The sequence below is a fragment of the Vigna radiata genome, unplaced genomic scaffold, assembly GCF_000741045.1.
Source record: "Vigna radiata var. radiata cultivar VC1973A unplaced genomic scaffold, Vradiata_ver6 scaffold_195, whole genome shotgun sequence".
NCBI lineage: Eukaryota > Viridiplantae > Streptophyta > Magnoliopsida > Fabales > Fabaceae > Vigna > Vigna radiata.
Window position 1 is genome coordinate 121,902 of NW_014542195.1, and position 20,999 is coordinate 142,900.

A 20,999-nucleotide genomic window follows, 5' to 3' on the forward strand; every position below is an offset into this window, starting at 1 on the left:
GACGTGTTGTACTAAAAATCATATTGTCTTTGCATACCCAACCATGGAAAACCACAATTAGAACACCTACCAAACCACTACATGACACATATTCATTTCCACCACTGCTTCAGAACAGAAATATAAAACCATGGTCCGCTGCGAACAAAGAGAGGGCTCCCTCTGTTGCACTTTGTGTCCAAAACACAAAAAGAGTTCTGGTAATCATTTACAGGTCTGTGGTAAACGATTACCACAGGCTTTTGTGCTGCATCAGCTCCTGAGGACTTGAATTGACGTCTTTTACTAAAAATCATATTTTCTTTGCATACCCAACCATGGAAAACCACACTTAGAACACCTACCAAACCACTACATGCCACATATTCAGTTCTACCATTGCTTTAGAACAGAAATATAAAACCATGGTCCGTTGTGAACAAAGAGAGGGCTCCCTCTGTTGCACTTTGTGTCCAAAACACAAAAAAAGTTCTGGTAATTGTTAAGTCTCTGGCAAGTGTACCAGATCGTTAACAAGTAATATAAACGCGTAAGTCCGAGAATCGTTTTCCCAAAGGACTCTTAGGCCTTAACTTTCATGTATCCTAATCTTGTAAGACTTGAGAAAAGAATAATATTGGTGGTCGTATGCAAAGAACAAAAATAAACATGCAATGTAATTGATTCAATTAGTTTTGAGAACTATGGATGAATGGTGTTGTTGGGTTTACAGTTTCATCTTATCCACTCTCATATATCTACTCTTCTTATTTAATTCACTTGTTTATCTAATTGCCATGCAAACTTTCTTAATTACCCTTAGCCCAATTCCTTGGTGAAAAGAGCCTATTACTAATTACCGGCTTGCTATCCCTAGCCTCCCCTAGTAAGTAATAACGCAATGCGTTCTAAAGCAAATGCAATTGACCGTCCTATCCCTCTCCCTAGGCGATATTGCATAATCAAGGAATTTCCCACTAGTTCATGACATTACAGTACGTCCCCATATCGATAAAGAGAAACAACATTTATTGAATGAGTTAAACAATTAAAGCATTGAGCACAGATGAGAACCCAACAATTGATAAACAAGTATATGACAAGCATATGAAATAAATAAGAATTTCAATATATGAGAGTTTCAAAATATTACATTGTTCCCTAACAACAAAGGGCTTAGTTAACCATAATCATGGTGAAACTAGATGAAAATAATGAAAGAATGAAAAAAGCAAACCCTAGATTTGATAAGAAGGAGCCTAAGCATCCAAGAAATCTCCTCCAAGGTGTGTGGAATGGCTCCGGGTGTTCTCTCTGCCAAAAGAATCCCTATCTAATTCGCACTGAGGCTATATATAAGCCCAAAAAGATAACAGATAGATAACAGAAAGATTTACAGAATCTAGCTAAAAAAAAAGACAACCGTCCATGCGCCAAATTTGACCGCTCAGCGGTTTGCCTCTAGCCGCTCTGACCACTCAACGGTCAGTTTTGCCGCTGAGCGGTTTCCCTCTAATCGCTCTGAGCGCTCAGCGGCTTGTTTGACCCTTCTTTTCATCATTTTTCTCCTTCTTTCATGGGTCTAAGTCAACCTTACTTCACTTCCATATTTAATTCATCTAAAAACCCTGCAAAACAATGCAAAACAAGCATAATATCTCTAAAACCAACTTTTGACTCTCACAAAACACAACTTAAGTGTTTTANAACTTTTGACTCTCACAAAACACAACTTAAGTGTTTTACTTGATTTAAAGCTCATTCTAAGCCATAAAGGGTGTGTTTTACTATCAAATTTAAGCATGAAAATAACGGTTTTTAGACCGTTATCAGAACCCCAAACTTAGAGCTTTGCTTGTCCTCAAGCAAACAAGAGAAAACCTGGCTTTCCACTTCATCAAATAATTCACATTTTGCAAAAGTTCTTTTCTCTTGACAAGTTATTATACAATTTCAAATTTTAGTGGAATCCTACAAAGATGTATGTGTGTTTTCATTCCAAATTAATTCACATAATCAATCTTTTCCAACAGATGTTTTGTTCATGAATGATCAATCAACTAAACATAGATGTAAACATGGTTTTAACAATTCTCACCAAGCAAGTGTTTCACTCAATCACTCAAGTTTTTAGGAGATCACTCTACTCTCTATTGTTCACATGTCACATAAAACAATATTGTCATTCATTTAAAACAATCAACATCTTTCACATGCATATGTCATCACAAGGACTTTTTCCAAGGCTTGTATTGTGGCTGGGCTAACAAGAAAATTGGTTTTTCTGGAATACAAAATCCTTGAGTTAAGAGAGTTTAAATCATTATTCAAAGTTCAAGCACACTCTATTTTTAACCAATCTCACTCATTCCCAACTTTTCCCTTTTACATTGAGTTCTTTTTAACATGCATAAACTCTTTTCTTCTTTTCTTTTCTTTTTCACATGCATTTTTCTTTCTCATCTTTTGAACTCAATGCTTTTCTTTTTCTTTTCTTTTGCCTTTCACTTTCCCCATTCCACCCCAAACTTGAACCTTTTCAATACATATAATTATTCAAAACCCTAACTCAAGGTAAATCAATTCAATCAAGGGTTTTCATACTGTTTAAGGTCAAGGTTCAAAAAGGGTATATCATTAAAATTGTTTGGGTGAAAATTTGGCTAAGTAAGGGCTTTCCAAGCATGGCCTTGATCATATGACATACACATGCAATTCAATCAATTATCAAGGTTAAGTCAATACCATTCATAATTCCTTGTAAACAGTACACACAACAATAAAACTCGAAAGCTCAATACCTCACATAATCAGGCTTTCTCACTTCTCACATGAATCCTGCTTAGCATCAAAAATCACAATCATGAATCACTTACTCATCTGTTCACATAGCTATTGAACCATCAACCTGGATATCAACATTCACACATTCTCAATCATCATCCACAATCAATCATCAATCATAAGCAACTCATCATGCAATAAATTGGAACCATTATCCAAATAAGTGTACAAGCCAAGCATAGACTCCAACATAAATTTAACCTATAATACTAATTCAAAGTACAAAGTAAAAGAAAAAGAAAAATCCCTGTCAATGCTTGGCATCCATCAGTAAATGCCATCAGCGCAGATCCTCCTTTGAGCTATCATCGTCCTCACCCTCCTGGACATCCTCAAAATCTTCATCATCATCCTGGTCATCACCCTGTCCTCCTGAAGTTCCAGCAGCTCCGGATCCACTACCATGTGCCTGTCCTCGAGGCTAAGCCATCACACTACGAAACTCATCCATAGTCCACTTGTGCATTGGTGGCTGGTCATATAGTACTATGATCATCTCGGCAATGGCCTCCTGCCCTCTGTAGATGGACTCCATCCTCGCCTCCATAAGAGACATGTACATGTCTCTCATCTAGAATGGCTTAGGCTGCCCTGCTGATGCATCTGCAGGCTCATCCTCCTACTGTGCTGCTGCCCTCCTAGGACGTCTCCTAGGGACTACTCCAGCTGGCTTATCCCCTCTACAATACTGACGAAAATAGGAGGCATTAATAGCACTCCTCGGCCTCTCGAACGGTGGAACTGAAGTGTCAACCCCTGCCTGCTGGCACAAATAGGTAATCAGGGACGGATGTCCCAATGGCATCCTGCTGCTCACAGTGTTGGCGCAGCTCATAATCTCACTAGTGATGATCTTGCCCACGTTTACATCCATCTGCCTTATCATATAGTAGATGACCAAGATCCGATGCAAAGTGATATCGGAAACATGAGAGCAAGGCTGGATGTTGGCATGTGTAAATGCCATCCAGTATTTGGCTAAGGGAGTTAAATCTGCCCGAAGGATGTTCACTGGTGCTCCGTTCGGGTTTCTCTGAAAATGCCTCCCAGGAATGCACATAACCTGCTAAATCTCCTCATAATCCTAGGCCTCCCCTAGTATGGCAGCATACATGCACTGCTCTCCTGGCCACTCAGTCCCCAGAAAAGCGTTGATGGTTTCAGGATCATAGCTGATCAAGTGTCCACGTACATAGCTCATGTACCTTCCTGCGGACACTCCTCCTCTTGGCAAGGCATTTGCATAAAACTCCTTCACCAACTCCATACTGGCTGGTACTGGATAGGTCGTCAGTCTCTCCCAACCTCGCCTCTCAATCTACAGACCAAACTCTGGAGCCAAGTCAAGAATGTACATGGCTTTTCTCTCCATCAGCAGTCGCCTTTCCTAGACTATAGCAAAGTGTTCTTCATGCTTCCTTGAAAGGAACCTTGAAGAATAGAATCTTCTAGGTCTCTCTGGTTCCTTCCTCTTATTTCCCATTGTCTTAACTCTCTTTGAAGTAGACATTCCTGCATAAATCAATTTCATCCAACAAAATTCACAAAAACATCATTAGAGGTTAGTGCATCATCAAATCATATAATTCTCTGAGGAAAAACAGGGCTCCTCATCACTCAAGCATCCAAAAATTTCAATTTTTAGGCAAAACAGCTGCAAACCGCCCAACGTCAAAAGAGACCGCCTAGGCGGTTTGCCTCAGATCGCGCTACCGCCTAGCGCCAAAAAATACCGCTCAGCGGTGGCGGCTAGGGTTTTCCAGAATCCTTGCCTATATGACCCTAATCTCCACTCTTTTGCTAAAAATCATCAATCCAAACCAGATTCATGCAATTTAATCGATTCAAACATTTCCTATTCTATCAATTCATGCATAAAAATCAAAAACCCTAATTTATCATGTTCCTAAGCATGTTCTTCAAAAAATCCCTAAAATAGAAACCTTAATCAATGAATTTGCATACTTACTTGAGTGGAGATAGTGAATGCTTGCAGAAAGATGATGTATGTCCTCTCCAATGAAGTCCCTCAACCAAAAACCCCATACTTTGACAAAATAATGGTGAAAAATTGAATTTTTGGTGGGTGGGTGAATGAAAAACTTAGGAAATCTCTCTAAAATGCTCTTGAAAGTGAAAGAATGGTGCTAGGGCTTAAGGAGACCACTCAAGCGAAATGCAAAGAAAAGTTTCAAAGTGTCAAATGTGAAAAACTGCTCAGCTTTTAAGCAAAGCGAAAACCCCTTAGCTCCGCAACCGCTCAGCGACAAAATGCACCGCTCAGCGGTTTGCGCGTGATTTTTCTTCTTCCTCTTTTTGCTTTCTTTTGAGTTGTCTTTCCTTCTAGCACTTAATTTCAACCTTCAATTTTCAAATATACACCTTTCCCCTCTCAGATGCAATCATTAACATGTAATGCACTTAACATAAGATTGAAACAAAACAATCAACTGGATTGCCCTCCAGGTAGCGCTTGTTTAACGTCACGAGCCTGACGCAAACCTGTTTAGCACTCATCCGTAAGTGCTTCTCCTTCCAACACCCTTCAGTAGGTGTTCTTGCCTTGTATCCTTCAGTAGATACATAAAAATTTTAGCATCCCTTAATAGATGCTTCCCAAAAAATGTTCAAAAATTCAATAAAATACAAAATCAAATACCCTAAAACTTCAAATGTTTATACTCAGTGGGATTTAGATAAAATCAATTCATTCCATCCCGGTTGGGATCTTCATCAACCCAACTCAGTAGTTGCTTTCTATCCACCCTTTTTATGGCTCTTGTGAATTGTTTCCTAATGTCCAGCTTGTCATCTTCTCTATTTTTAATAACAAGCCACTTCTTGTCCTTGAATTTCACTTGTGCTCCTATTAGAAGTGGTGTGTATTCACTGTGGATAGTGCCTCCTTTGTCAACCTCCTCTTCTTCAAGTACCTGCAAAACATTAACACTATTAGAATTGATACCTGTTGTGTTGTCCTTTAGTGCAACTTCTCTTCTTGGCTTCTTATGTCTGTCACTTTCATTTATTTCACTTTCCTTCCTTTTGAGCAATTATACATTAACACAAATTCTTGATCTTTCAAAGTTACTATTCCATCATGGATACGCATCGCTATTTTGGAAGTCCTCATAAAAGGTCTTCCTAAAATTAATGGAATCCTTCCTTCATTCTCCATGTCCACGACTACAAAATCAATCAAGAATTACAACTCCTCAATACGGACAATTGCATCTTCCACCTTACCAGCTGTTTTCTTAACAGAACCATCTGCAATTGTTATAGTGGTGTTTGCTGGTTTTAACACTAATCCTTTAATTCTCTTCAAGTAACTTAAAGGAATTAAATTTATACTAGACCTAGAATCAATCATTGCTCTTTCTATATCCACGTCATTTATCACACAAGGAAGAGTTAACAACCCTGGATCCTTCATCTTAGGTGGATGATGTTCCTTTCTTGGCTGCACAAATACTTCCTGTTCTTCCTCTTCTGCATCAAGGTCTATCACCTTTTCAATGTAATTACTTTTCTTTGTATAAAAAGGAATTTGAGGATGACTTTCTTCCATAGGAACTGTACTCACATGTCTAAATATTTCTCTCATTTGCCCATTGTGACTATCCCTTATTTTCTCAGCTTCTTCCAATCGCTCTTCTTCTTTCTCTTCTTCATCAAGCTCTTCATCCTCAGTTACCTCTTCTTCATCACTGCTAATCTTAATCACTTCTTCCTCTACTTTTCTCTTTTCCATTACCACAACAACACGACATTCCTCCTTAGGATCAACATCAGTATTAACCCTACTTGATTCTTCTCTGTGACTTCAATCCTCTTTGACAGTTGGCCAAGTTGTGTCTCTAGTGACCTAACAGTAGCTTGGTCACTGATGTGATTTGAATCATATACTTTCATGAATTCATCAAATCTTCTACTCATATTTTGGACAACCTCTGCCAAATGTGCAACCTGCTGCCACATAGGTAAAGGTTGTTGCTGCCTGAAGCTCCCTTGTTGCCCTGATGGGTTATTTTGTTGTTGGCCAGTACTTGAATGATTTTTCCAACCCTAGCTAGGATTGTCTTGGTTGAAATTCCCTTGTCTAAACTGGTATTGGTTCCCCATATAGTTAGCTTCCTGCTGCATCTCCTCAGGTATCGCAATTGACCATTAATATGGTCTCCACCGCAAAGATCACATAGTTGTTGTGCTTGAGAAACATTACGAATCTCCTTTGGAAGTTGTAAAAGGATCTTTGTCAATGTATCTAGATTTTGGGTCAAAAGATGATTTTGAGCTAGCATTGCATCATTTGCAGGTAAGTGCAAGACTCCTCTCTGTTGTGTTGATGCGCCCCTTTCACTATATGCTTCTTGACCATTAGCTTCCATTCTCTCTATCAAGTCATAGGCTTCATCCTCAGCCTTCTGTTTAATGTCATCTCCAACTGAGGCGTCCAACATCATCTTAGACTGCATATTCAGTCCACCAAGGTAGGCAAGAACAATTGTTGTCTTGTCAAATCCGTGAACTGGTGTTTTCCTGAGTAGTCCTTTGAATCGCTCCCATGCTTGACTTAGAGATTCTTCCATGCCTTGTTTGAATGATGAGATCTCCAGCTTTCCTTGAGTAACTTTAGATTGCGGAAAATATTTGTTGACAAATGTTCTAGCCACCGCTTCCCAAGTTGTAAATGTTCCTCCAGGAAAGGAATTGAGCCATGTCTTAGCATTGCCCTCTAATGAGAAAGGAAACAAGCTAAGCCTTATTCTTTCATCTGATACACCTGTCATCTTCACTGTGTTGCATATTTCACTGAATGCCGTCAAATGATCATAAGGATTCTCATTTGACAGGCCATGAAATTGTTTGCTCTGAACCAGGTGTATAAGTGCTGGATTCATCACCATGTTGGTCGTTTGATCTGTAGGCATGACTATGCTGCTAAAATGGAAAGGGCCAACCGTATTTGATTGGTCTGCAAGAGTGCGTCTTGGAGGAGTTCTCTCAGCCATCTCCTTTGTTCTTCTATCTGGTGAAGGTGATAATAATCTGTCAGGTGAAGGAAACAAATACCTAGATGGGCGTCTGACTCTCCTTCTCCCTCTTGTCTCGCTTAAGCCTTCAAGAAGAGGTTGCGTATTTTTCTTGCTTCTAGTATGTCTCATCTCTTGTTGCATGCACAAGAAACAAAAACCCTAGTAGCACTTTTTTATATTTTGTAAAAAAAATAAAAATAAAAAGATAAAAAGATAAAAAAAATATATACAATCAAGTCAAACTTAATCAAGTTACAGTACTACATAAGTTAAACCACGAGTCCCCGGTAACGGCGCCAAAAACTTGTTAAGTCCCAGGCAAGTGTACCTTATCGTTATCAAGTAATATAAACGGGTAAGTCCGAGTATCGTTTTCCCAAAGGACTCCTAGGACTTAACTTTCATGTAACCTAATCTTGTAAGATTTGAGAAAAGAATAATATTGGTTGTTGTATGCAAAGAACAAAAAGAAACATGCAATGCGATTTATTCAATTGGTTTTGAGAACTATGGATGAATGGTGTTGTTGGGCTTTACAATTTCATCTTATCCACTCTCATATATCTACTCTTCTTATTTAATTCACTAGTTTATCTAATTGCCATGCAAACTTTCTTAATTACCCTTAGCCCAATTCCTTGGTGAAAAGATCTTATTACTAATTACCGGCTTGCTATCCCTAGCCTCCCCTAGTAACTAATAACGCAATGCGTTCTGAAGCAAATGCAATTTACCGTCCTATCCCTATCCCTAGGCGATATTGCACAATCAAAGAATTTCGCACCAGTTCATGACATTACCGTACGTCCCCATATAGATAAAGACAAACAACATTTATTGAATGAGTTAAACAATAAAAGCATTAAGCACAGATGAGAACCCAACAATTGATAAACAAGTATATGACAAGCATATGAAATAAATAAGAATATGAATATATGAGAGTTTCAAAAGATTACATTGTTCCCCAACAACAAAGGGTTTAGTTCACCATAATCATGGTGAAACTAGATGAAAATAATGAAAGAATGGAAAAAGCAAACCCTAGATTTGATAAGAAGGAGCCTAAGCATCCAAGAAATCGCCTCCAAGGTGTATGGAATGGCTCTGGGCGTTCTCTCTGCCAAAAGAATCCCTATCTAATTTGCACTGCGGCTATATATAAGCCCAAAAAGATAACAGATAGATAACAAAGATTTTTACAGAATCTAGCTAAAAAAAATAGACAACCGCCCAAGCGCCTAATTTGACCGCTCAGCGGTTTGCCTCTAGCCGCTCTGACTGCTCAGCGGACCATTATGACGCTCAGCGGCTTGTTTGACCCTTCTTTTCATCATTTTTCTCCTTCTTTCATGGGTCTAAGTCCACCTTACTTCACTTCCATCTGTAATTCATCTAAAAACCCTGCAAAACAATGCAAAACAAGCATAATATCTCTAAAACCAACTTTTGACTCNAGTCCACCTTACTTCACTTCCATCTGTAATTCATCTAAAAACCCTGCAAAACAATGCAAAACAAGCATAATATCTCTAAAACCAACTTTTGACTCACACAAAACACAACTTAAGTGTTTTACTTGATTTAAAGCTCATTCTAAGCCATAAAGGGTGTGTTTTACTATGAAATTTAAGCTTGAAAATAAGGGTTTTTAGACCGTTATCAATAATCGTTTACAGGTCTGTGGTAAACGATTACCATAGGCTTTTGTGCTGCATCAGCTCCTAAGGACTTGAATTGACGTCTTGTACTAAAAATCATATTGTCTTTGCATACCCAACCATGGAAAACCACACTTAGAACACCTACCAAACCACTACATGACACATATTCAGTTCCACCACTACTTCAGAACAAAAATATAAAACCATGGTCCGCTGCGAACAAATAGAGGGCTCCCTCTGTTGCACATTGTGTCCAAAACACAAAAAGAGTTCTGGTAATCGTTTACAGGTCTGTGGTAAACGATTACCACAGGTTTTTGTGCTGCATCAGCTCCTAAGGACTTGAATTGACGTCTTGTACTAAAAATCATATTGTCTTTGCATACCTAACCATGGACAACCACATTTAGAACACCTATCAAACCACTACATGACACATATTCAGTTCCACCACTGCTTCAGAACAGAAATATAAAACCATGTTGTTTGAATTCGTGTCTTGTACTAAAAATCATGTTGTTTGATTCATCATTCAAATACATTAATACTACATTTCAATGAAAATTTATTCATTAACAATATCTTAATAAAGGCAACTTCCATTTTTATAACATTCAACAAAATACAAAACAAATTACAAAACATATGTTCAAGTTACAATTTCTGCATATTACAATCTCTTAAGAAATATTTACAAATATCATTCATTTTTTATTCTAAGAAATCCTACATAAGGAGTCCTAAGCGCTCTACTCTTGTAACGCCTTCGTGACCCCATCCTGACATATGTTTTCATTGGAGGACGATTAGTGGACATGCCTTTTTGGGAGATGCCTCCCGAGGAGATGCCGCCCGGGGTGATGTCGCCCGGGGAGAAGCCTCTCGGGGAGATGGACGGTTCTTCACAAGGCACACTCTATCCACCATCCTTTGGTCTTCTTCGTCTAGCTTTCTCAAATGCCACATCTTCCTCCAACACAAGAACCCTCCTTTTAAGTTATGCAACTACACTTTGTTGCTGGATTAAAGTTTGCATAAAACTTTCTCTGCGTTTTCTCTTAAGTAGCTTCTTTGTTGATGCCTTGTCATCTTTCATTTTTTGTCTTGGTTCATCCTTAAGATCATTCTTATCCTTCATTGTACCAAATTCAACATCAACATCAACATCATCATTAACCTGAAATTCAACAATTCAAAACATACTAGGAACACATTTATAATAAGAAAAATCACTTTAACAACATACCACATACCAGACCAGTTTCCAAAGCTCCTTTCACTACGCTGTCTCCCAAATTTATATTCATCGAATGCAATATTCTTGGATTTTTTTCTATAGCACCTTTGGGAGGACTCAAATTCTCACAAAACCATACCTACACAAAATTTATCATGTTAATTGTTACTCAATAACTGAATGGAAGCCACAAGACCGATATCAATTTCAACATTGTAAATCAATAAAGACAACTTACTTGCAACATGTAAATACAACCATCGACATAAACGTATGTTGTGGCTTTTCCTTTCTTCAAAGCATCTGAAGCTTTGTTCAGACCACGTACCAAAAATCGATACACTAAACTTCCTCAACAATATTTACCCAAATCATTTAAATCATCAACAATTTCAAATAATATGGGAAACACTCTCCCATTACGTTGTGGAATTAATATCTCACAAATTCCAACCAATATGTACAAGCTACAAAAAGGAGAACAAGGAATGGTTTTTACTTTCTTCATCATACATTTGTATACCAAATTCAAATCTCTTGTTCTATTGCCAATGTATTTCACACATGTACTTCTTCTCATTTCTCCTTTTAAATAAATCTGTTTCCCATCTAAACTCAATCCCAACCATAAACAAAATTCTTTCTCATTCATAGGCACAAGTTTCTCTGCAATTATAAAATCACTAATTAAATCCACCCATTTAAACACTAACTCACTCAAGATTTTCCTACCAACTGTAACATTATCAGTCAAATCTAAAAACCACCCATTCAAACTACATGTGTACTTTGTTGAAACTGAGTGACGAACTGTCAACTGCACACAAATTCAAAAAACCAAAACTTTAAAACCCTAAATGAAAAAAACACACAAAACCCAAACTCCAATTACCAAACACTAAACACCAAAACCCACCAAGGATGAAAGCGCTTACCCTACTCGAAGAACTCGCCATTTCTCAAAAAGAACACAACGAACACACCAACAACCAAACCATGCAATGACAGTGCCACCCACAAAGCTATCGGAATGGGCAAACTGGAAGAGAGAGAAGTCAAAAATGGAGAAACTAGAAGACAGAGAAGTCGAAAATGGAGAAACTGGAAGAGGAGAATTCGAAATGTGATGAAACAGAGAAGAAAGAGAATGTCATATTCAGATCAATCTGGGAAATGTCAAAACTGGAATGTACAAATTCAAAACCATTCTTCATAAATGAAATCACATTTTATTTTTATTTTTTTAAAAAAATAAACCCCAATCACATGCCGACACGTGGCAATGTTAAAAGTGTGTCAAAACAATGGTCTAAAAATATCGGAGTCCTTTATAATTTTAGATGTGTGATGTGAGTCAGTGGCAAGAGAAAAGTAGGAAGGGTTATTGGTATGTTGTTTTGTTATAAAGTATGATAATATGTTATATTAATATAATATAGTTATATAGATGTATATAATGCATAAAATATGAATGAATGTTGGTAAGTCGATGTAATATAATTATTATTAAGAATTATTTAGGTTTAATAGGTTCGGAGGTCCCTATATTTGGAGGTTTATTTCAATTGGATCCTCCAATTTTTGAAGGGATCAATTAGGTCCCTAATTTTGTCAATTTGAATCAATAAAAGCCTTTATGTTAAATTCAGTTAACGCCGTGAAGTTTTTGAACATGTGGCACGCTGATACTTCCAAGTGGCATCGTTTCAAGTGCATAGGTGGATTATAAAAGGGTGAAATCCCTTTTAATTTAAGGATTTCACCTTCAAATACACCCTTTTGATTTAGGGATTTCACCATTTTATAATCCACCTATGCACTTGAAACGGTGCCACCTAGAAGCGTCAGCGTGCCACATGCTCAAAAACTTCACGGCATTAACTGCATTTAACGGAAAGACTTTTATTGATTCAAATTGACAAAATTAGGGACCTAATTGATCACTTTCAAAATCGGAGGACCCAATTGAAACAAACCCCCAAATATAGGGACCTCCGAACCTATTAAACCAATTTTTTATTCACTTATTGATTTAATATAATCATTCTAAAATAATTGCAGTTTAATATATAACTATATTATTGACATGATTTCTCCTTCTGTAATATAAGGTTTATATATTATTGTTATAATATAGTAATACAAAGGTTTAAACCTCTTTTTGGTCCCTAAGTTATAAGCTGGTGTTCAGTTTAGTCCCTGCTTTTAGAAATGTCAACCTTTGATCCCTGAGTTATAAAAAATGTTTCAACTCAGTCCCTGCCGTTAAATATCCATTAACGGATTTAACTTTTTCTTTCTCTCTCTTCTGCTCCTCTGAAATTCTCTTAACACTAACACCTTTTTCTTTCTCTCTCATAATTTCTCTATTTCTCCTATGTTTAAATATATATTTTTCTCTCTCCTCACTCAAAACTCACCACCACCAAGTCGGCGCCACCAATGCCACTCCACCGACCACCACCACCACCTCCTTCATCACCCCTCGGCCATGGGGCGAGTTTCTGGACTTCTCCACCCTATCCTGTCCCTTCTCCTACGACGATGCCATGATCAGACTCCGAAGAAACCTCAGCTACTTTCGCTACCACTACGTCGCAACACTTCTCATCATGTTCCTCAGCCTATTCTGGCATCTCATCTCTATGATCGTCTTTCTCCTTGTCTTTGTTGCCTGGTTCTACTTCTACATCTCTCGCCACAGCCCCCTCGTCGTGTTCAACCAAACCCTCGACGATAGAACCGTGCTCTGCGTTTTGGCAGTTATCACTATCGTGGCGCTCGTTTCTACTCACGTTGGCCTCAACATCTTGCTGTCGTTGATCATCGTCGTGGTGTTCGTTGGCCTGCACGGTGCGTTTAGGGTTACTGAAGATTTGTTTCTTGAGGAGGAAAGTGGGTTGCTTTCAGTTGTGGGAACTCAGCCTGTCAGAACTAATTATACCCCCATTTGATTACATTCAATTCCGTCAACACCATCGGGTTTTTGAATTTTTCTTTTTCTAGTTTGAGAAGTATAAATGTGCAATTGAGTAGGCAGGGCTCAAATTTCGATGCTGGGTACTTGGTTTTGAAGAGTAGTCGGAATTGCAAGTATGTTGATTTCCTGAGTGGGGATGAGTTTGTTACTGTGTTTGTGGGGAGGCATTGATCAACATTGAATTGGATATTGGAATTCGGTGTGGCTTTATGGATTTCTGTCATAGAGACACGATGATTTTCCAAGGATCAAAATTCGTTCCCCGTGGAGCTATTTTTCTTATTTATCAGTTCCTTGTTTACATTCTATTTGATAAGTTTGGCTCTCTTTTTGCATGACCTTATTTTGTTTCTGTTGGTTGCTATGTTACCCGTGATAATTTTCATCAGTTGCTCAACCTTAAACTGAACTCATTACGAAACGCAGATTGTATTTTGCTCGTAGTCTAGGAATTGTTCATTTTCACATACCTGTTACAGTGGCCCTGTCATATTTTATGTTGGTTTGCTCTTTATTGATTGCATAGCTCTTTATTTGTCGATTTTCTGAAAAAAATTATGTGGGGGGTTTCTCTTGATTCTTTAAGCGTGGAAGTCTTCCTCATCATTGTTGAATGTTGTTGGGAATGTTGGTGGTGGTGAGTTTTGAGTGAGGAGAGAGAAAAATATATATTGAAATATGAAGAAGGAGAAATAGAGAAATTCATAGAGAGAAAGAAAAAGTTGTTAGTGTTTAGAGAATTTCAGAGGAGCAGAAGAGAGAGAAAGAAAAAGTTAACTCCGTTAGTGGATATTTAATGGCAGAGACTGATTTGAAACATTTTTTATAACTCAAGGATCAAAGGTTGACATTTTTAAAAACGGGAACTAAACTGAACACCATCTTATAACTTAGTGACCAAAAAGAGGTTTAAACCTAATACAAATAAAAGTATATAGATATATATTATTATATTAGTGTGTTTTTTAGTTACGTATATAGATATATATTATTATATGGTGTTCATTTTATTTGAAACGAATGGTTAGGTGCAGGGTGGTGATTGGTGGGTTGTACGAAAGAAAGAAAATAAAGGAAGTTTGAGAGAGTAAAAAAAAATGTGTGTGATACTGATAGGAACGTGTTGGTAAACGTTGATGAAAAGAAAAGAGTATGGAAAATAAATTATAAAAGTTGAATATTGTTACATGTTGTGCTGATATTTTATTGTAGTAATTTTATATGATTATGTGATGATTTATTTGATGCAGTGGTATTTTTATAAGATGTTGTGGTGTTGTATATTAAGTTGTATTTTTATATGGTGTAGTAAAATCCTATGTTTGATGAGTTGTTTATTATTGAAGTTAAGCGTGGAAGATATTGAAATTGTGTTATAAACCTTATGATTAGTGAGCAATGCATGTTGTTGAGAATGAGTATTGATGTGTGATGCGGACATGAAACTATGTTATTTTCTTGTACTGTCGTCGGTCATGTGTGAGCTTTTCATACTGTGCTACGTTAAGAATGTGATGTTGTTGGACTCTCGTTTAAGAGATAGTGATTCTAGTGTCACTTCCCTCTGCGCGGGGAGGTGGATGTCTCGCCCAAAAGACTTCGGCTCGTGCTTAGTATAATGCACTGGAGCGCATAGTGATAACAGGTCGGAAGTTGCGATGGAAGACGACTCGAATTGCCCTGTTGAGGAACAGGTACCTGTTAGTGATAACAGGTCATGACGACACAGTATAAGAAAACGACATTGGTTCATGAATGAATTAAATGTGATGATAATATTGTGATAAATATGTTTATATGGTTATATTATTCTCGTGATTAAAAATGAATATGTTTTGTTGTATATTAAGATATTTCTAGTTGCTCACCCTGAAAGTTGTGGTTGTGGTTTCCACCTACGATGATCGTACTTGTACGGGAGTAGATGACATTGCAGATAAAACTGGACAGAAGTAGTTGACATAAGAGTTGGGACATTTGAGTTCGGGGATTTATTATTTATTTTAAAAGTTTTCCACTTTGATATTTTTATCTAAAAGTGAGATTCCAAGATTTTCAAATGATGTTTATAGTCATGATTTAATTCCGCCTTCGAATTGAATGTATTATAGAAAGGTTTTAAAAAAAAAAAATTACATCGTGACATTCCGAAAAAAACTGGGGTGTTACATTGAGCGCCAGTGCCGCAGGATGCTGAGCACTAGTGCCACAGGATGCTGAGCGCCGTTTTTGAGTGCTGAGTGCTGAGGACGCGGGCTTGGACCTATTTTCTGCTATTTTTATGATCTGTTTGGGCTTGGACCTGTTTTCTATTATTTTTATGTCCTATTTAAAGACCTAGACATTCTAGGGTTTGTAATCTTTTGGCAAGCATAAACGTCCAGAGCACTTCTACACTCCTTGGAGGCGGTTTCTTGGATGCTTAGGCTCCAATTTATCAAATCTAAGGTTTACTCTTTCATCGTTTTCATTATTTCCATCTAGTTTCACTATGGTGAACTAAAACCTTTGTTGTTGGGGAACAATGTAATCTTTTGAAACTCTCTTATATTGAAATTCTTATTTTTTTCATATGCTTATATTATCAATTGTTGGGTTTCTTATCTATGATTAATGCTCTTATCGTTTAACTCATTCCATATGAAGATATTTGCCTTTGTTGATACGGAGACGTACGGGGAAGTCATGAACTGATAGGAATTCCCTTGATTAAGCAATACTGCCTAGAGATAGGGGTAGGATGATCAATTGTTTTTGCTTCCATGATATATTGCATTGCTAATTACTCAGGGAGAAAAAAAGATAGTAAACTAGTAGTTAATGATAGGCTCTTTTCAATGAGAGATCGGGTTTAAAGTAGGCTAAGAAAGTTTGCATGACAACTTGATAATAAAGCGAATTAAATAAGAAAAATATATATAAGAGGGCGGATAAGGATGAAATTGTAAACCCCAACAACTCCATTCATTCATATCTTTTCTTTGCCAATTGATTCACTTGCATTTGCATGTTTATTTTCATTTTGCATTCACACTACAAAATTATTTCTTTCTCAAGTCTTATAAGATCAATTTACATGGAATATAAGGCCTAAGAGTCCTTTGGGAGAACGATACTCGGTCTTACAGTTTATATTACTTGATAACGATCTAGTACACTTGCTAGGGGCTTAACAACGAACTAGAGCTTGTTTCTTTTGGTAGAAAGTACGTAGAAACACAGTTTTCACACCTTAGAGGCAGGTTTTGGATGCGAAAGCTCTAATCTTACAATTCTAGGGTTATCTTTTTCATTCTTTCCATTCAATTCATCTAGTTTCACCATGAATATGGTGAACTAAACTCCTTTGTTGTTGGGGAACGATGTAATCCTATTTGAAACACTCTTATATTGAATTTCTTATTTTATTCATATACTTTTGTTTGTCAATTGTTTGAGTTTTTCCGTCGTTCTAACTAATGCTTTGTTTAAGACATTATTCAAACTCATAATCTGTGATTCATTCTATATGGACACGTATAGTTAGGTCTAGACATGAGGGAATTCTCTTGATATCATTTTTACCTGGATATAGGAATAGGAGGATCAATTGCCTTAAGCTTCTGAGTGTATTGCATTAATAATTGCTAGGGAGACTAGACATAGTAAACTACTAATTGTGAGTAGGCTCTCTTCACCGAGACATCAGATTTAGAGTAAATTAGAAAGTGCATAAACATTAATAACAAAGTCAAATTTAATAAGAATAGTAGATATTTGAGAGTGGATTAGGATGAAACCGTAAACCCCAACAACACCATTCATCCATATCGTTCAACTGTTAATTGATCAAATCTTTGCATGCATGTTTATTTCTTTTTTTGCATTTAAAACTTAAATTATTGTTTATTCAAGTCTTATCATGATACATTATCACACGAACGTTTAGGCCTAAGAGTCCTTTGGGAGACAATACTCGGACTTACCATTTTAATATTACTTGATACGATTTGGTACACTTGCGAGAGCCTTAACAAGTTTTTTGCGCCGTTTCCGGGGACTCATTGGTTTAACTCTTCTAGTAGTGTGATTATTGATTGAATTTGACTTAATTTTTGTTTTGTCTTTCGTTTTTGTTTTATTTTTATATAAAAGTGCTTTTTAGGGTTTTGTTTCTTGCGCATGAAGGAGGCAATTCATACTAGAAGCAAGAAAAATCAACAACCTCTTCTTGAAGGATTGAGTGAAAAGAGGGGGAAGAAAGTCAGAAGACCATCTAGAGAATTATTCCCCTCTCCTGAAAGACTTTTGCAACCCTCACTGAAAGCATCCAATCAAAGTACAAAGAGGGCTGAGGAGGAAGCTCCTAGGAGATGTACTCTGGAAGATGCCACTACCATTGTTGGCCCTCAACATTTTACTAGCATTGCAAGGCCGAGGGTCAATGCTTTGAACATGGAGATGAAACTGCCGTTGATTCACTTGGTGCAGAGCAACCAGTTTAATGGATTGTCACATGAAAGTCCATATGATAATCTCACCACCTTCAATGAGATATGTAATATAGTGAAGATCAACGGAGTTCTGGATAAGATGATTAAACTTAGCTTGTTTCCTTTCTCATTGGGAAGCAATGCTAAACTGTGGCTCAATTCTTTTCCGGAAGAAAGTTTGATGACCTGGGAGGCTGTGGTGTCAAAATTCTTGAACAAATATTTCCCGCAGTCTAAAATCAAGAAAGGAAAAATGGAGATTTCTTCTTTCAGGTAGGGCATGGAGGAAACCCTAGCTCAGGCGTAGGACAAATTTAAAAGCTTGAAGAGAAAGACACCTGTGCATGGTTTTGATGAGGCAAATGTGGTTCTCACGTTCCTTAGAGGTCTTGGAACACAGTCAAAGCTTATGTTGGATGCCTCAGCTGGAGGTAATATCAAGAGAAAGACTGCTGATGAAGCCTATGAGTTGATTGAAAGCATGGCGGCTAATGAGAATGGAACTCATAGTGAAAGGGGCGTGCCAATTCAAAAAAGGGGAGTTCTCCAATTGACGAATGAAGATGCCTTGCTTACACAGAACAAGCTGTTAACTCAACAATTGGAGAATTTGACAAGGACTATTTCTCAACTACCTATTGAGTTAGAGAATGTTTCTCAAATACAACAACAACTTTGTGATCGTTGTGGTGGTGATTGTTAAGAAACAGGTAGGCTTCTTTTTACACCAAGAGGGGGGTGAATTGGTGTTAATTCAAAATTAAAATTTTTTCGCAATATTGATATAAAAAATTCCAAGCTTTTGATCTTTCCTTGAAATGCAAGTTATTGAAAATTCAATGCAGTAGAAAAACGCAGTTGACTGCCTAGCAGATATAGTTGACAGGAAAATAAAGAGTGTAGGGATGAGAAAATTCAAACACTGTGTTTATACTAGTTCGACCAACAATGCCTACATCAAGTGTCCTTCCAACCCTGGAAGCAAATGCACTATAATGGTTGTGGTTTTTACAACAAGGAATTTATAGAAGCACCAGGCAAAAATATAAATTTCCTCTCTAACCCAAAACCAAATGTAGCTGCACACACAAAACCAGAATTGCAGCAAGAATCCCCTCTTCTGCAATCTGCACCCACGTCGAACAATCCTCAACATGTCACCAGAAGTTTTCACAGGATGCCAAGCCTCACAGCAGACTTCACAGGTTGCCAAGCCTTCAGTAAAAAACCAGCAGTCTTCAAAGGATGCCAAGCCTATCAAGATCAAACAGAATCACCTCCTCTATGCAGATATTGATCAAACAGTAAAAGCAATTGACTTCTCCTTCTGAATCTCTCTCAAGCAAGATCACCACCGTCTTCTTGAAGAATTCTTGGAGCTTCTAACGAATTCAATCTGAAATAGGAAAATGAAAATGTTAGATCACAAAAGTCACAAAACAATTTGCGTTCAGTCTATTTATAGCTTTCTGTTTCATCAAATTGATACTGAGTTGAATAGCCTACTAATACAGTCAACTGTATTAAAAAAGTTATAACAGATAGTCAACATAAAGGCTCCTCAGTCAACAAAATCAAGACTCATTTATTACTATTGACCAGGTCACACGGTTTTAACTAACTTTTTAAAATATAGTCGTTGGAGCTTGTAGGCTTAACAAAATTTCAAACAGAACAGTAACACAGTCAAATATGCATTCCACAATGTCGACTGACACATGAAAAATCACTTTGAAATTCTTTTCAACTCAAAATCTCACACAACACTTGTTCACAAAATCTGTACAAAGATTTTAGCATAGTCGAATCCATTAAGAGTGTATTCGACTGGACTAGAACTTTGTCACAACACATATATGTTCAAAAGGTGCTTGTGATCTTTTCTTCTAGAAATGTGTAATGATAAAAAACATTTTATCTCACATTTCAATACAAGCATGTTCCACAAATATAACACTCAATCAAACATAGGAACATAAAATGTCATTCAACAAAACATGTTCAGCAAATATGACAAACGATACAAAATAAGAACATGTAATACTGGAACATATGTGCTGTTATTAAGCACTGAGTTGTCATCATCAATAACCAGTTTGATATAGAGTTTGTGTTGTCAACAATCTCAACAGTGACCATATAAATGGTCAATGTGCTTTTCCAGAGGAGGCCCAAGAAGAAGAATCAAATTACATGGGTAAGATTAATATAAGTATGAAATCATAAAAAATCATGGCCGAAAATATCAAAAACAATGCACTGAGTTCTGAGTTCTTCCCTCTTCTTCACAGTTTCTCCATTTCCATATAGCCTTGTATTTTCTAACCTTTCATACCATGACATTACAAGCCAACAAAGTCCTATTGATCTAGATGAAGCTAAGAGCTTAGCACTTTCAGTTAGAGTCTTTTCAAAGTTAAGAATAGAGGTTGACATGTCATGAGGGAGTGAAACAGGATGAGCCTAAACAGTTGAGTGAATATGAGTGTAAACACTTCCTGTGAGGCTGAAACTGATTTTGTTGTTCTGCTTATGTTCCTTGCTTAAATTGGCTGAATTGAGTTGTTTAATTTAAATGCTGGGATTGTTGAAACTTTGGTTTGAAGTTGAGAATTATGTTATGCAATTCTAATTGAATGAAATTGTATGGAAAATGGTTGAATTGGTAGGATTGAATGAGTTGTGAATAGGTCCTCTGTTTCTGAATTTTTGTTTAGGGTCTTTCATTTTGTAGATGGAGTTTTCTTTCTTCTTAGTCTTCCCTACCCAGGAGGGCAGTTGATG

The 20,999-nt window shown here is 37.2% G+C and overlaps 1 protein-coding gene across 1 annotated transcript; it reads left to right on the top strand.

The window, feature by feature from the left end:
* The first annotated feature begins 13,312 nt into the window (after window positions 1-13,312).
* On the top strand, window positions 13,313-13,914 carry LOC106779317 (PRA1 family protein E-like). The gene is made up of 2 exons (XM_014667406.1): window positions 13,313-13,690; window positions 13,804-13,914. Exons 1-2 carry the CDS (start codon window positions 13,313-13,315, stop codon window positions 13,912-13,914), a joined length of 489 nt encoding a protein of 162 aa, XP_014522892.1.
* The last annotated feature ends 7,085 nt before the right edge of the window (window positions 13,915-20,999 follow it).

Coding starts and splice junctions, on each gene's coding strand:
- LOC106779317 (XM_014667406.1), top strand. CDS start 13,313: ATGATCAGACTCCGAAGAAACCTCAGCTACTTTCGCTACCACTACGTC. Junction 13,691..13,803: donor CAGTTGTGGGAACTCAGCCT/GTCAGAACTAAT, acceptor TTGAGTAGGCAG/GGCTCAAATTTCGATGCTGG.